Raw genomic sequence first — 16,243 nt, 5'->3', positions numbered from 1 at the left:
CTAGAAGGTGCGACCACTGAGGAGGATGACCAAAGGGGAACTCCTAAACTGGCTGGCCCGCCAGTGAAGTCCTGGACACCACTAGCGACACAGATCATGTGTCTAACCTTAGCAAATTCTCTAAGGGCCTGTAATGGCCGGGTTAGTGGAAAAATTCCCCCTAAACCAACCTTCAATAAACTGGGGCACAATTCCCGCCTGGATTATATACTGGTGGAAACGTCTGAATGGGCCAGAATTGTAGATTTTAAGGTATCCCCGCGAGATAATAGCAACCATAATGCGCTGAGCTTAAAAATTTCGGTCCCTGGTGTTACATTTTCTATGCAGGGAGGTGATGACCTCATGAACCCGAGTATGATTTTATTTAGTAACCGGCGCAGAGTCCGATGGTCTAAAATTGTAGGAAGTCCTACGGATATCCAGAGGCTCTACGCAATGACTATTCCAGTCTTGCAAAAAGTTAGAAAACTCATTCACCGACTCCCGTCTGAGGAGAGCCACGAGATCTTGGTGCAATTCATTTGGAGTTGTGTAGCACACTAGCTGAGGTGCTGAATCCTGTGCAGAGGGCAAAGAAAGGGAAGGGGACGCGTGCCTCATGGTATAATGCCGCTTGCAGGAAGGCTAAAACCGACCTACTTGAGGCTATTAAGCAACATGATAACATTCCATTGGCTACAGCCAAGAGGAAGGAGTATAAATACCTTATTTCTAATGCCAAGATTGAATGGGATAATGACAACTGGACAAATATGACGGCCGCTCTCAAGTTTCGAGACGCCCGGAAATTCTGGCAGATTGTCAAAAATGGCTCGGCCGATCCCACTCCGGCAGTAGAGGCAAATATTGCACCTAGTGCATGGGAGGATCACTTTAGATCTTTGTATGCCCAAGTCAATGTAGATTCCTCTGGTGACCAGGAAGACTCGGTGGTAGGTCTGATCCCTGAGCCATTTCCGGAAACGGATAAATTCACCCTGGCAGAGGTCGGGCAGCTATTGCCAGACTTGCTGCAGAAAAAGCCTCAGGGCTGGATAAACTCCCTGGTGACTTATTTAAAAATGAACCCGCGGTCTGGGTTCCTTACCTACAGGTCTTATTTAATGCAATTCTTGGAGGGATGATGGTGCCTATTACTTGGCTAGGGGCGGAGATTGCTCCCTTCTTCAAGAAGGGCTCACCTCTGCTCCCAGTCAACTATAGGCCCATCAGTCTAATCGACGTCCCCCAAAAGATCTTTGCCAGGCTGATCTTGGTTCGCCTCTTAGAATGGATGCTAGACCATTCAGTCCTGAGCCCCTACCAAGCTTTTTTGTCTTACCATCTTGTTCTGGAAAACGGTACAGTTGGAGGGTGGCAGCCTCTATACTGGATTCTTTGACCTACGAGCAGCTTTTGATCTTGTACCTCGTAGGAAACTCTGGTCTGTGCTCTCTGGCCTGGGGGCCACGCAACATCTTTTAAACATGGTTGTAAGATTACACACTGACAACTATGCCCAGGTCAGATGTGGCAGGGAGGGAACACTGTCCAACAGATTCCCCGTTGGCAGGGGGGTAAGACAGGGCTGTGTGCTTGCACCGACCCTGTTCTGCCTCTACGTCAACGGGGTAATTGCCCACCTGAATGGGGTCGAAAATACCAACGCCCCTAAACTTGGAGGCAGCAGGATGCCGGCGATTATGTTCGCAGACGACACCCTGCTGCTGTCCAAGTCGCCAATGGGGATACAGCAAGTTCTCAATGGTTTTGAGGCATTTTGTAAAGATCATGGCCTCGAGATCAATGCATTGAAGACAAAATATATGGTCTTCAACCCACCACCTAAAACTCGCACTAATCCGTATATTCGCGCCAATAGGCTAGAGAGAGTCCGAACCTTTCAGTACTTGGGGATTACTCTAAACGAAAAAATGTCGTATGGGCACCAAAGGGAGAAGTCACAGCTAAAACTGGCCCAAAAAGCAGGTGGAATTATCAAGCTTGTTACAAAAAATAAATCTTCCTCTAAGCCAGTTGGTCCCCCATTAGAGATCTACAGAGCATACGCTAGGGGTGCTGTCATGTATGGAAGTGAACTCTGGGGCTACATGTGCAACCATGATCTAGTAGCAATAGAGAATACATTCATTAGATAGCTTCTATCACTTCCCCCTAGCACTCCCCTGTTGCCAATGAGACTGGACTTGGGCTTGAGACCCCTTGATGAAGATATGGGACTACGGCCCTTAATATTCTGGCGCAGGATATGGACTGTACCTGAGCTAGTAAACTATAGGCAAGAACTCCAAGAAATTCTTACTCTACCAAATGTTGGGAAAATCCCCTGGGTAAAATACATAAAGATAGAACTAGGGAAACTAGGGTTACCCACTTTATGGTCTGACCCATTGTCATCATGTTCCAGGGTCACGCAGAAACAGCTTACTAATCATTACCGGGAAAGCAAACTCGTTACACATTTACAAAGAACCGGCCTTGGTACTTTAACTATATCATTTTTAAATACTAAGGACATCTACAGGTTTGAAACTGCTTTAGATGTTATATTCCCAACTACTATTAGGAAACTGTATCTTCAATGGAGGTATGGCAGTTTGCCGATACGGGCCTATACCAGTAAATGGGCTGAATCTTCCCCGACCCATTGCCCAGGTTGCGAATTTGAACAGGAAACTGATTTGCACATATTGTTTTTTTGCAATGCATATGCGCAGGCGAGGAGGAAATGGATTGTCCCAGTGTGTAAAAACCTGGGGTTCTCCCACTGCTTGCATGCATATAGGGTCTTTAAGACCGATTCGTCTGGGCATATAGTTTTCGCATTAGCTAAATATCTGGGGATAGTTTGGCATAAGAGAAGATACTTTTTAGTTGGAGATGTATGACAATTGTCAAATTACAACTTTATTACAATGACAATGTTTGTATGTTAAAGGCTGGGTCCTATCCCTATTCCTGTTTATTGCTCTTATATGTTTTAATGCTTTATTATCTTAACATTTTAACAACAATGTTTTTTAATGTATGCACCTGTACCTTTTAAGGCATATGGCGCAGAAATAAAGATCATGATGATGATGATGAATTAGACATCGAAGCCTATGCCAAAGGCTAATAGAAGCTTGAATCAACAAACCATTGAATGTTCTCTCACAAGAAGGCCCACTTCCTGAAAATAAAACACTGCCCTGGTGAGCCCGTGGTACCCTTCAAACTAAGATGCAGTTACTGCGAGAGTACCTGCTGCAAAGTAAGGTGGAGGCAAGTACAGGGGCTCGTATATGAGGTCTCAACTCCACATTGCAGTCATCCAATTGTGTGATCTTCGGCCTAACGGCATGTGCCCTCTGAGAATCTTTGGGACAGATGACAGCACTCACTTTATTTGCTCATGTACACAGGTCAAGTTTTGAGTAAGATGTTCAGATCTGTCAGATTATTTGCAATCCTGCCGATAGTGCAGCCAATAGCACCCCTAATTAGTCGCATATATACACACTTTGGGCCAGATGTATCAAAGGGTTTTGTCCATTCTGTGTCAATGGGGAAATGTGTTGATACATATGGCCCTTTCTATCTTTTCCCAAGCCCTGGGCTGAGGGCGGCCGGGTGATCATAAGTTACAGCACAATGTCTTCCTACAAAGCCCCAGGCTCAAGCCCCTAGGAAGTAATCAGGGCCTTGGAAGAGGAACATGGGGTGTTGGTCTGTGGGATATAAATTGTCAGTATTAGCTATTTCAAGCTTCCTGTCTGCATCTAATTTTATTAAATAGAGGTCGTGCTTCAACAAAAAAAAAGCCTTGAGTCTTTCATAGATTGCAATGTTATGACGTGGCCTTGGTACTTAAACTTTTTATTGTGTGTGTTACATCACTTTCATAATCACCACACACTAGCAACAATGCACGGAGATAACCAGGCCGGACTGTGTGTGCTAGAGGCAAATAGCCATTGTTAAGCTTACTCACTGACCATCTTTTCAAGCATTACAATGCAAGTCTACGTGACGGTTACTTATCTGCCCATTTTCCCCATGCGCAGAATTCGCTGAAAAAATACAAAATGCTGACTCCTCATGTTTAAGTCTGCACAGTAAATCATGAGCCTTCCTGCTAGCTGTACAGAAATACCACCACCAGCGATTCAAATACCCATTACTCATGTTACTGTGTGAGTGTGACCCGCTGCATCCTCTCACACATGATGTCTCATGCTGAACTGAAATGGTGAACAGTGAGTGAACTATAAAGCAAGCAGCTCAGCTCACACGTGTCTCCATCTTCTACATGCCACAATACCAGGCTCAAATAAAAGCAGCATTATTTACGGACTTTTAATTACCTGATTCAGAGGCCTGCAACTGCACGTCATGCTGCTTGCTTCTTCAACTGACTGACTAGCGCAGCACTGCGGCTGCGCTGAATGGTGGGGTGGGTGAAAAGTTAGGAGACTGATTCACATTGGTCCGAGTCTGACTCAGGACACTTGACGATTCAACGCTAAGGAGGGACGGGGCGGGTTAATAATGTATTTTGTCTGGTCATTGGTATAGCTATGCTGATCCATGTACCTGTTACGCTGCAACAGGGACCCCCGGCAGTTTCTGGGTGTGTGTGCAGTGCGCCTCATGATAAGGCGGGCCCCGTGGAATTAAAAAAACATTACGCTGCCCCACACAGAACCAAGTCCAGTCCAATCAGTGACCCTTACTGCAACACTGACTGAACCCAGGCATGGATTTACTACGTGATATCAGCTCTTCACCGGGAGACAGTGTGAAGTGCTGATATTGTGAAACACATATTGCCACCATGTACGTTTGTCAATAGACCCGGCCTGAGATATAAGGGCCGTGCTAAGCACCGGAAAGCACCAGCACAAATTAAGCACTGCCTACCGGCATGTCTGCAGCCCTCGAGGATCCTGCACCAAAAGACGACTCGTCCTGAAGGCCAGCGACCTCCAGAACCTTGTAAGGACTGCCTGCCTTTGACAGAGATCAAGATCTCCAGTGAACAGCAGATCTTTTCACCAACAAACAGCTTCAAGTAAAGACTCTAGAACCTGAATAACCGCTTAGCCTGCGCCCGGTTCCAGTTCTACACCTAACGCCTCTGGCCTGAGTCTAAGTGGCCTACCGGCCCCAGTAAGGTTCTCCAGCGCTCCAGGGCCTGAGTTCACTGTGAGCTGACCTCTCCTGGACTCATCTACGTCGCCTTCAGCCTCTTCATGGAGCCCCCCAACGATGACCTGCTCTGGTAAGCCTTTTCGGACAACGAAAGACATCCCTGCACCTGTCTGCCCTGGGCCATGGTGAAGAGTACCAAAGGTGTCCCGATGTCCCTGAGCATTGCAACTTACCTGTTCAGCTGTTGGTTTCCGTCTTGAGCCTGCAACGCTTGTCTGATTGGGCCTTTCTCAATTGCTGTGCATTGGGGACCCAACGCTGTATTGGCCACCTGCACCCAGCTGCCCCTCTGCACCTGGTGGTGTAGTGCTGGTGCTGCTGTCCAGTGCTTTCCTCAAACCCCTGGAGACTGGTCCCCCAAGCCGCTGCTACTTACCTGTAAGCAGTCCCAGTCCGATTGCCCCAGTCCCTATGAATTTGTATTGGGAGCCCAATCTCGAACTTGCATCCTGTACCCGGCCCCCCTATTGCAGCTGGTAGTTCACTGAACGTACTCTATACTGATGTTAACTTCCGAAGACTGGTCTTGTAAGTCAATGTTACTTATATGTATGGTGAATATTTTTTCTCCTCCCATAGGTTAAGCTTGTAAAGTCTGAAAATTGCACAGTGTACACTTTTTTTAATTGATAAGTACTTCTATTGCAAAACGTATTTACCTAAGACAAAGTTCGGTGGTTCTGCAAAATAGATTCTAACCATGTACTATTTTTATAAATTAGTCTGGGATTTATTCATAGAGGGTGTGTCTCATTTGTTGCCACTGTATGTACAACAAATGCTTAACACTAGCCTCTGATGAGCCTAACTGCTCGCCCATACGACGGCAAACGACAGCATTAGTATTATCTACAATAGCCTCTGTAAAGCCTCTGGGGATCCACTGGACTCTGCTCATTTTGGTATAGCATATAGAGAGCCAGTTTCCTACAGGAGTGTTTGTCTGCCAGTCTCAGGAAAGCAGACAAAGTAGAAAGATACCCTTTGAAGGTGTCCAAAGCATAGCCCTGCTGGGCAAGGGTCAAAATAAAAAGCAAAATATCAGAAATGGAACCAGAAAGAGGGTCAATAGAATTTTCGGTGCAATATATTACAAATGCCAGAATAACATTGCAGACTTCGGGAGAACGGGCGAAAGCTATCAACTGTGACACTCAATCTCCACACAGGAAGGCACAGAGTTGACAGGTTCGGGTGGAGGACCCTCCCCTGTTGCTACAACAGAAGATCCTCCTGGCGGGGCATCCTGATTGGAGGACTGATGCTCATTTGCAGAAGCTCAGGATACCAGACTATCTGCCCAGTCCAGAGCCACAAGGATGACTTGAGCCCAGTAATCTTCTTGACAACTCTGGGGAGGCGTCACATGGGTGGAAAGGCGCACAGGAGGCCTGATCTCCACTCGAGATGAAAAGCATCTCTGAGCGAGAGCTGCCTTGGAAACTCCAGCGATTAAAACTGTTGACATTGCGCGTTCTCTGCAGAAGCGAACAGATCTAACCAAGGCTCTCCCCACTGCTGAAAGTGAACCCCAGCGAATGCAGGAGGTATGCCATAGTCTGGAAGTGAGAGGTGACAGCCTGGGGCAACCACACCTTCAGCAGCCTGTCATCGAGATAGGGGAAGACTGGTACCCCTAATCTGCTCACATGAGCTGCGACCATGCCATCCCCTTCGTGAACACCCGAGGGGCACTGGTAAATGCCAAAAGGGAGCGAGGTGATCTGAGAATGCTCATGGCCTACTGTAAACTGCAGGTAGCATGGATGGGCAGGCAGGACAGAAATGTGAAAGTCCAGCGCTACCATCCAGTGTCTAGGGTCCAGTGCAGACAGGACCTGAGCTAATGTGAGCATCTTGAATTTTGCCTTTTGAGGTAGTAGTTGAGGGATCATGAGGTTAGGATAGGATGAAGGCACTTGTTCTTTTTGAGAACCAAAAAGTAGAGGGAATACCAATCACAGCCTACTTCTGGCACCTGAACCCTCTCTGGCTCTCTGGGCCAAGGAAGTCATGACTTCATCCCAGGACAAAATCAAATGATCCTCCATTAGATGGTCGTAGGATGGAGGCAAGGTGGGAGGGGTGGTCTCAAAGAGGAGGCAGTAGCCCCTTCAGACTATCTGGAGGACCCACCAGTCCATTGTGATGGTATGCCAGTGGTGGAGGTGATGGCTGATCCTACCACCAACCGGACACCGATGATCTGGAAAAATGAGACTCTGAGGGTTTGGAGGATGAAGCTGCCGGTAGTTCAGGGTATTGTGATAATGTTGTGAAAAGCTAGATGTAGAAACAAGTTTAGGATCAGAGAAACTAATCGAACATTGTCATGCATGCAAATAAGTGAAAAAGGTCACAGCTGGAAATTTTATTTCTGAGGGCAGTGTAAGAAATAAGCTGCTTCGTTACATAAGCCCATAAGCCTAACTCGGGACTATAACACTTTCACTAAGTGATGAGGAGTGTGTAGAGTGACAGATAGGCCATTGTGGAAAGAAGTCATGACTTTTGGTGAGAAGGCTGCTTGAGTACTCAACACTAGTTTGTCTGGGAAATAGGTGGTGAAGGGTGTTCGCAGACAATGCCTGTAGTTCATTCGCACAACAAGCTGACGTAATCACAATGAGGAAGACAGTCAGGAGATGCAGCGTGCAGCTATGCAAAGGTGCACACATGAGAAATGTCAAGACCAAGTTAAGGTCCCAATGTGGCATCACAAAAAGCTGGGGAGGGAACATGTGTGTCAAATATTTATTAAACCTCATCACAACAGGTGCCTTGAACAAGGGCGATAAGTTTGGCAAATGCAGAAAGGTCAAACGATCCGACAAATAACCTTTCACAGTGCTTGCTGGGCTTAAGACAAAACAAATAAAAGGACATCTATCAGCTTTGCCTGTAAGCGGGATGTGTTAAGGTACCACACCAGTTATAAATTGATTTACTTGAGGGGCACTTAGCAACAAGGTTGACATCGACCACCTCAGGCAGAAAACAGAATGCAGTCAAGTGATCTCATTCAATTCTTAGGAACTGAGTTGTAATTTGCATAAATTCAGGTAGAGGACCCTGTCCTCTTGCTGAGAAGTGTTGAGGACAGATGTTAATGCTCAGGATTTCTGAGTACTACACTCTCCCGGCCCAATCTGGGTCCACAAGAATGCATTGGACCTGGTTGTTCTTGATCTTCAGAACTCGGGGAATGAGAGGAATGGCAGAAAGGCATACAGGAGTCCTTTGATCGATTCCAGCTGTAAAAAATCTTCTAGTAGAAATTGTCCAAAATTATTGACACTGCACGTTTTCAACAATGCAAAGATCTACCCAAGAACCCCTTTCCCCACAGGCAGAAGATGCCCTGCGCTAACTTGGGATGTAAATGCCACACGTGACCCACGAGCAATGCCTGTTCAGTTTGCCCACTCTGGCATTTAGGGACCCAGCGAGGTGGTTGGCAATTAAAAGATGCTCTGGAGCTCCAGCCAACATTTGAGAAGCAAAACCTGCTGGCACAGGACCAAAGATCCGGTGGCCTGCTTACTGAACATGGCAGTAGGGTTGTCCATGAGAACCTGACCAGCTTTTGTTTGAAGGATAGCAGAAACGCTTTTTAAGGGCAGAAAATGGTCCATAACACCTGCAAACTGATGTGAAGCCTGAAACATCGGGATCATAGCACAAATGCTCTGAATTTAATGATTTGGGCTTCCTACTAGCCAAGGGAACCATCACCACTCAGTGGAAAGTGCAAATGGGCCCTAGTGTTGCTAAGTGGAAAGCCGACTTCCTGAAATGGGCTGAGTGTGAGGTAGTGATTAGATTACAAATTGCAAATCGCACAGGGAGGGAAAAGGCAATAGAGAGGGCGAGAGCCTGGAAAATGCTTGATGTAGCTCTCAAATCACCCGAAGACGATGCAGGAGTTGCAACTGTAGATGACCGTGGGGCAGCCATAGTTTAACGCATAGTCAGCTTTGCACCCACCTTGCTCTGTCTCCTTACGATTCTTGGTGGCGCTTGGCACGCATGCCTGCTTTCACTCAGCTTCTTCTCATTCCAATAGGTCGCCCTTTTGGGACCTTAGCTTTCCTGATCTTTCGTAGTCAGCACTTATGTGGCACACCGGGGAGGGTGGTGAGGGAGGAGGGGTCGGGGGTTGTTGGGGGTTGCATTTTCAATGGTTGGATAATGACTTTTGCAAATAACTCATTCATGGGTTTCACCCGAGTAGTAAGCATGGACAGCTTACGGAACCATAGGCGGGACTTCAATAACCTGGTTTGCCATGTGTTTCTGATACACAACTGGGGTATGTAACTGAACCCCCGGTTGCTTTTTGCTCTTCTTTGTGATTTCCATCCTAGCTCTATGGAAAATTAATAAAAATTGATAAAAAGAAATCATAGCACAAATGCTCTAGATATACGCTGCTGCAGAGGAAAAACGGAACTTCACCAAATGCAGGATTGCCCAAATAAATGTAGGTCTTTGAAAGAAAATAAGGAAGGTGGGACATCAGATTGTTTATGGTGAAACCAAACAATGTCAAAAGATTTGCTATCATCCAGTAGTGGTCCACAATTGACCACAGTGAGCCCACATTCATAAGCCAATCATCCAAGCACAGGACTACAGCGATTCCACAAATCAAAAGATGTGCATTGACCACGGCTCAACCGAAAGAGTGTGCCATAAAATTAAAATGCTCCTTGCCCACCTTGGTAAACCATGAACCTCGGGTAACACCTGTGGGCAGCAGGCTAGATATAATAAAATACATGTCCTACAAGTCCAAGAATATCATCCAGTGCCCCGGTCCAGAGCAGATAGGTTCTGGGTCAATGTGAGTGTTTCCTTTTACGAGAAGTCTTTCAGGGGATGGAGTTGCAAGATAGCCCTGACGCTCCCATCCTTTTTCCAGATGAGTAATTAGTAAGACTAAATATCACCACCTTTTCCAACACTGTCACTATGGAACCTTTGGGGAACATGCATATCTTCTGTAGCAGAATGGAAAGATGCCCTTCTGATATCTGTTCAGGAGTGGGAGGGGTATAGGGTGAAGTGGATAGAAAAGGTAGGGAACAACCTTTTTGAATTATTTGCAATACCTATTTGTCTAATATGATGGATCACCAACCTGGAAGGAAGTGCTGAACTCTGCCTCTCACTTGTTGAGTATAAGCCAAAGAGAGCAAATTAATATGGTTTGTTGCCCTCTGTAGCCTGGGAGGAGGAGTTTGAAGACTAGTGTCGACTGCCCCGAAAGAACTGGGTTGTCTGTCGAATCACGGATTGGGAAGGCTATCTATGCCTATACGCCAACACTCTGTAGTAGCCTCTTCATTTTGGGAACAGGTGCGGTAATTGTTTGGCAGGCGTTAACAACCCAAAGGAACATGATGTAGGCTTCCTGTTTATACAGTGCTGCAAAGTGGAGTTTGCCTTTACACCGACGTGGGGGAGCCGATCAAATGGCATGTCAATTATGCAAAAGCTGCACATCACCAGAAAACTGGTGCCATTTGCTCTATCAAGGCAATCCATGGTGTCTAAACCTTGGCAGCTAACATATTTGGACACGTCTTACCCATCATGTTTTGTCTGGGTCCAAAAGGCCCTAGGAACTTCTGGAACTGCTGGTATCTTGCTTGTTCATGTTCCAAAGGCGATAGGTGTATCAGCCAAACAGACAGAAGGCATTTACAGACACAAAACAACCGTTTGCCAAAGGCGTCTGTCCTTTTGTATTCTCTATCAAGAGGAGTAGTTGGAAACACAGCAATGCTCTCGGGAGTAGGGTACTTGGTGGGAAATCCTCGGTCACCTACCTGTTGCATTATCAAGCCCACTAGCATTCTGTATCTCAAGGTATAAAGAATCATCAGGGTAATGAGTCACAGTCAGAACCAAAAATATATTGGAGCCTTTGCTGATGGTTATGACACAGTAGAGCCACCGGGTTAGACTAAGGCAACATGACAACTGGTAGCACTTTCGTAATTTCATAGCACAACATCGGTCAAGCTCAAGCCCACATCGGTTCTGGGTCTGACATAGGTAGGGACACTGGACCATCCTTTGGTGTTTATGGGATCGGCACCAGTGTCATGGTGACAGGAACCAGTGTGGATTGTGGGGCCAGAGTGGAAATCTTTACCAGAGTAAAGTATGGCCCCATAATTGTTTCTAAATGGACAAACCCTGCCGGGGAGGTTTCCACCGGCGATAACCCGACCGGAGGCGCCTGCAGTTCAGTGGTGCCCAAATGTGTGCTAGATGGAGCTGGAATCACATTGAATATTTGCAGCATGTCCTCTTTGAAAGCCTCCTTCTGTGGCGGGGTCAGCAATCGCCTGGGGAACTCAACATACACTGAGACAGGCTCTATGATCGGTGACCTAGAGGGAGAGCAATTTACATCTAGACGATCATGCGCTTTCTCTTGGATTTGAAATGACAGGATAGGGTTAATTTCTGCTTTACCTTTTCTACTCATCTTTGGACTTAGACTTTGAATTACCAGATGATTTCGAGTAGGAAGTGTAGCAGTCATGGGAACAGACTTGGAATGAATCCGGCCCAAATCGTGAAGCAGGAGCAGTATGTACATGAAGATTGCACTTTTTTCTTGTATTCAGCAACATACAGATAGACCTTCCAGTCTCAAATTGCCTTTGGGTGCATGAGGGCACACTTATCACAAATCTTAGAGTCTTATACCAAGCCATTGTGTCCTGAGTCCAGGCACCAGAGAAATAGATTGTGCAGGTCAATTACACAAATCTGATTCCTGTAGTTGCTGAACAGCTTCAATCCTGTCATTTACAGTAAGGGAAATGTTCCTTAAAACACTAGGGAATGTTTAGAAGTCACTGGGAAACTGAGAAATTCTGGGGCAGAGGTCTGGATGTGTGTCAGAAGGTCCCGAAGGAAAGGAACTGATGTCAGGGCGCCAGGATGAAATTTATATATAACTAGCTTACCTGTCGCGCGTTGCTGCAATCTCAAAAGAAAGGAAATTCTCGGAAACTCGTTATGATAACATCAAATTTACATTGTGTCATTGTTATTGAAACGTATTCATTTTATTTTTGAAAATATTTCTAAGTGTGGCTTGAGCAGTACGTCCTCGATTGGCTTCCAATCTTGATTCTGGTTGCACTCCTGTTTCATTCGAGCGGGCTTGAGCAGTGCGTAATTGATAGTTTTCCAATCTTGATTCTCGTTGCTCTCCTGTTTTATTCGAGCGGGCTTGAGCAGTGCGTAATCAATCTGTTTCCAATCTTGATTCTCGTTCCTTGTTCATTTGAGAAGAACGGGCTTGAGCAGTGCGTACTCAATCAGCTTCCAATCTTGATTCTCGTTGCTCGTTTGTTTGAGAATTACGGGCTTGAGCAGTTTGTATTTGAACAGCTTCTAATCTTGCTTCCCGTTGCTTGTCTGTTTCTGAAGCTCGTAATGCCTTTTTCTTTCATGCTTCTGATGTAGATTGACCAATCTATTTCCGTTTGGGGGTCATAAGTGTCAACGATGCTCGCAAGCTTGCTGTCAATATCAGTATTCAAAAGATTATGCGGGCCCTGGGGTGTCGATTTAAAAAAAAAAGAACATTGACAGAAACCTTCGCGGGAGTGTACTCAAAAACTTCCCAAAGTTTCATGGTGATCGGATGAATGGTGTATTAATGCATAAAGGACAAACAGACATACTTTTGTTTTTATACATATATAGATATGGAGCAAAGAAAGAGCTACAAGACACCCCCCAGTGGCGTGCGGGAGCACTGCTTCAAAAAATCTCCAGATAAAGCCTGGGACCTGGGGATTATTCTAAAGTGGCGAATCTGCGGTTAGAAGTATTACTCTTTGTATTGTTCTTCTTGAAAATCAATTAAGTACTTTGAAATTTTAAAAATCAAAAAAAGAAGTATCCTATCAGAAATTATTGTACCAAGATATTTTGAAACTTCCCATCAACCAGCAGGTCTAGCCAATCACCAAGTGCCTACTCTTATCTATACTGTCAACACCCCTTTCTAATTCTGAAGATGGGAACGTAGATTCACTATTGTGAACAAACAAAATCATGAAAATAGGTTTAAGAATTGACATTAGGCATAAAAACTATTTTCCAAATGTTTAGAAAGCCATTGTTTAGATTTCGTATGGAATAGGCCATGGAGGAAATTGTATAGCAGTGGCAATGACTATGGAAATACGTTTTTAGCTTGCGTCCTGTGTTGGGCAGTTATTTCAATTACTGTGATCGCTGCACTTCATGTTCTATCTCTCTACATGTGGTGTGCTACACAGGTCACTCACAGGATACTCGCTCTTATGTGATTTTTACCTTTGGCTGGGTAGCAAGCCACTCTCGGGCTGACGGGCTGGGATGCTGGGGATATGTCCGGAGAAACGTCGTCTTCCAACGGAACCCATTAAGTAATCTTCCTGCTCACTTACCACACTGGGCATGCTCACAGAATCATCTAGGAGTAAGAAGTAAATAGAATAGATCATAGTTTAAAGAATTGCGTATTTTGACTATATGAGTAAAGACATATGGATTGAGTACATTATGGGTCAAACAATCACTTTGCAGACTATTAAGAGGCAATCTAAACCACTTTCTCAAAATATTAAATTTTGTGATCTCACAACATCAGTGGACACCTTCAGGCTAACTGAATCAACATGAATGCCAAGGACATGCCATTCCGATACCTAGAGAATCAGTGGGGATGACTTTGTAAAGCAATCCTAGTCTGAAGAACCAGTGTATAAATTCATATGAAATTACACTTATCTTCAAATTGTAACACTGAACCTCCAAAGGTTCATCCACAGTCATATCAATATTTTTGTGTCTGAAACCGCAGATGATTCAAGTTCTTTTATTCTATTTTGGGATCTTTTACGGGTTCATGTGGTTCATTAAATCGTGTTGGAATTCATAAGACAAAGTGGATCTACGAAAGCTTTTTCCTGAGGAATTAGCGAACAACTTAGTTATCTTTGGTAATGTCTTATCTGGTAGAGACTCTGTTTAGCTGTATATTCCTTACCAAAGAATTATCCCCAGCCGTCTGACTGGATCTGGAAATTTTTCATAAGCAGACCCCTGCGCGGCGGTAGGTGGCATTGTTTAGCTCTGCATGGCGTCATTTGCATCGTCCATGCTTGAAATGATGATCGCGGTGTGTATAGGCTCCATGCAGGCATGCTAACATCAGTGACTTTTTGCAACTTTCCACACCAGAAGTTCGGAGCCATGGAATTAATTGACAACTGGTGTGAAAAACTAGGGCACTGAAAGTGGAAAACGCTGTCCCTAGAAATTTTGTTCGCAGAGTAGGGAGGATGGGTGGGTCAGTAAAAAATCTGCAGCTAGATAGTCTCTACCAGATAAGGGGCTACCGAAAGTAAGTAAATTGTTAATCTGATAGCGACTTCTAGCCACAGATTCCTTACCTAAGAATACATACAAAACCTCCCTGGTGGTGGGTCTTCAGACCAATTTCACATGAGGGAGTCCTGCAGGGAAGCCCACATTGCTGCCTGCTATATGTCCAGGACCAGAACTCCGGGAGCTAATGCAGTGTTTGAAGTTTTAGCTCTGGTGGAATGAGCATGCAAACCCTCAGGGGAATGCTTCTTATCCAATGGCCTGCAAGAGATCCACACCACTGTTTGCACACCAAACAACATAGTGGCCACATCTGCCATAGTATTCAAACTTAGTGGAGGGGTGACAGACAGACAATATAACGTCCAGTGACAGATGAAAGGAGCTCAATTATCCCTGCTCAATCTTCATGCATGTAGGTGGAGGCCTCGGACACTGGGACGAAGAATCAGTTCTCTGACTGGGAGAGAAGGTCCGACCTGAATGGCAGGCATAGCAAAAGACACGTGGAGAAGAGCAGGAGGTCTGCGTACCACACCCTTTTCAGCCAATCTGAGGATATAAGAATGCCTTGGGCGCAGTCTTGGGAAATCTTCCTCAGAACCAGAGGAATCAAGGGTATTGGGGTTAACGTGTAATGCAGCTGAAAGTTCCAACTCGCGTCCCCCAAGGCTACCCTTGGATACTGGAGGATGAAGAATTGCTGGCATTGAGCCTTTTCAAAAGAGACAAATAAGTCCACCTGAGAAGTGTCCCACAGGTCAAAGATGTCCTGGGATATGTCTGGTAGATTTCACCACTCATGATCGGCAAGATAATGCCGGTTCAGACTGTGGATTCTGAAGTTCAGGGACCCCGCTAGGTGATTGACAGTTAACCAGATCCCTTAACCGTGTGCCCAAGACCAGACAAGACCAGTATCAGAGCCTCCAGACAAAGGAAGGGAGGCTCTACTCCTTGCTTTTTCACATACCACATCACAGTTGTGTTGTCTGTCAAGATCTGGACAGACCGACCTACGATGAAGTTAATGTAGGCCTTCAGCGCTAGCCGAATTACTCAAAATTCTTTATGGCTGATATGGAGAACCAACTCCTCCTGAGACCAGAGGCCTTTGATCTCCAGATGAGCTTTTCACCCAAGGGTGGAAGTATCCGTCACTACCATAGTCAAGGCGAAGGAGGATTAAAGGCCAACCCATAGGTCAGGTTCACCTTGTTCCTCCACCTAGCCAAATCCGCTGCAGTTCTGGGGAGATCACAATGAAATCCAACAGTTCTGCCCCGTACTGTAGCCACTGTCTGTGGAGGCACCACTGCAGGACACTCATGTGCCAACATGTGTGCATGACCAGGAGCATGCAGGAAGCTAGCAGGTCTAGGAATCACAAGACTCTTAGGACTGGAATGCTCATATCTGACTGGAAAGATGGAGAGGAGGGACGACATGGGAAGTGTGGTGTCCAGTACTAACCGTATGAACTGGAGTTGTTGGGAAGGCCACAGATGAGATTTGGGCTTGTTGTTCAACAAGCCCAGGTGGAACAATGAGGACGTAGTTGACTGCAGGTGGTGCAACACCATCTCTGGTGAGCTGGCTTTGAGCAGCAATCCAGGTATGGAAAGATCAGCACACC

The 16,243-nt window shown here is 45.7% G+C and overlaps 1 protein-coding gene across 1 annotated transcript in view; it reads right to left on the bottom strand.

The window, feature by feature from the left end:
• Positions 1–16,243, bottom strand: part of UNC80 (unc-80 subunit of NALCN channel complex) — a 2,521,865-nt gene that overhangs the window by 282,098 nt on the left and 2,223,524 nt on the right. Inside the window, exon 59 of the mRNA XM_086955549.1 lies at positions 13,552–13,690. Coding sequence (XP_086811675.1) covers positions 13,552–13,690 — 139 coding nt within the window. The remainder of the gene's footprint in view (positions 1–13,551; positions 13,691–16,243) is intronic.

The sequence above is a fragment of the Lissotriton vulgaris genome, chromosome 2_1, assembly GCF_964263255.1.
Source record: "Lissotriton vulgaris chromosome 2_1, aLisVul1.2, whole genome shotgun sequence".
Classification (NCBI taxonomy): Eukaryota; Metazoa; Chordata; class Amphibia; order Caudata; family Salamandridae; genus Lissotriton; species Lissotriton vulgaris.
Note: the sequence above shows the minus strand (reverse complement) of the source record. Positions and strands in the feature narration are given on the sequence as shown.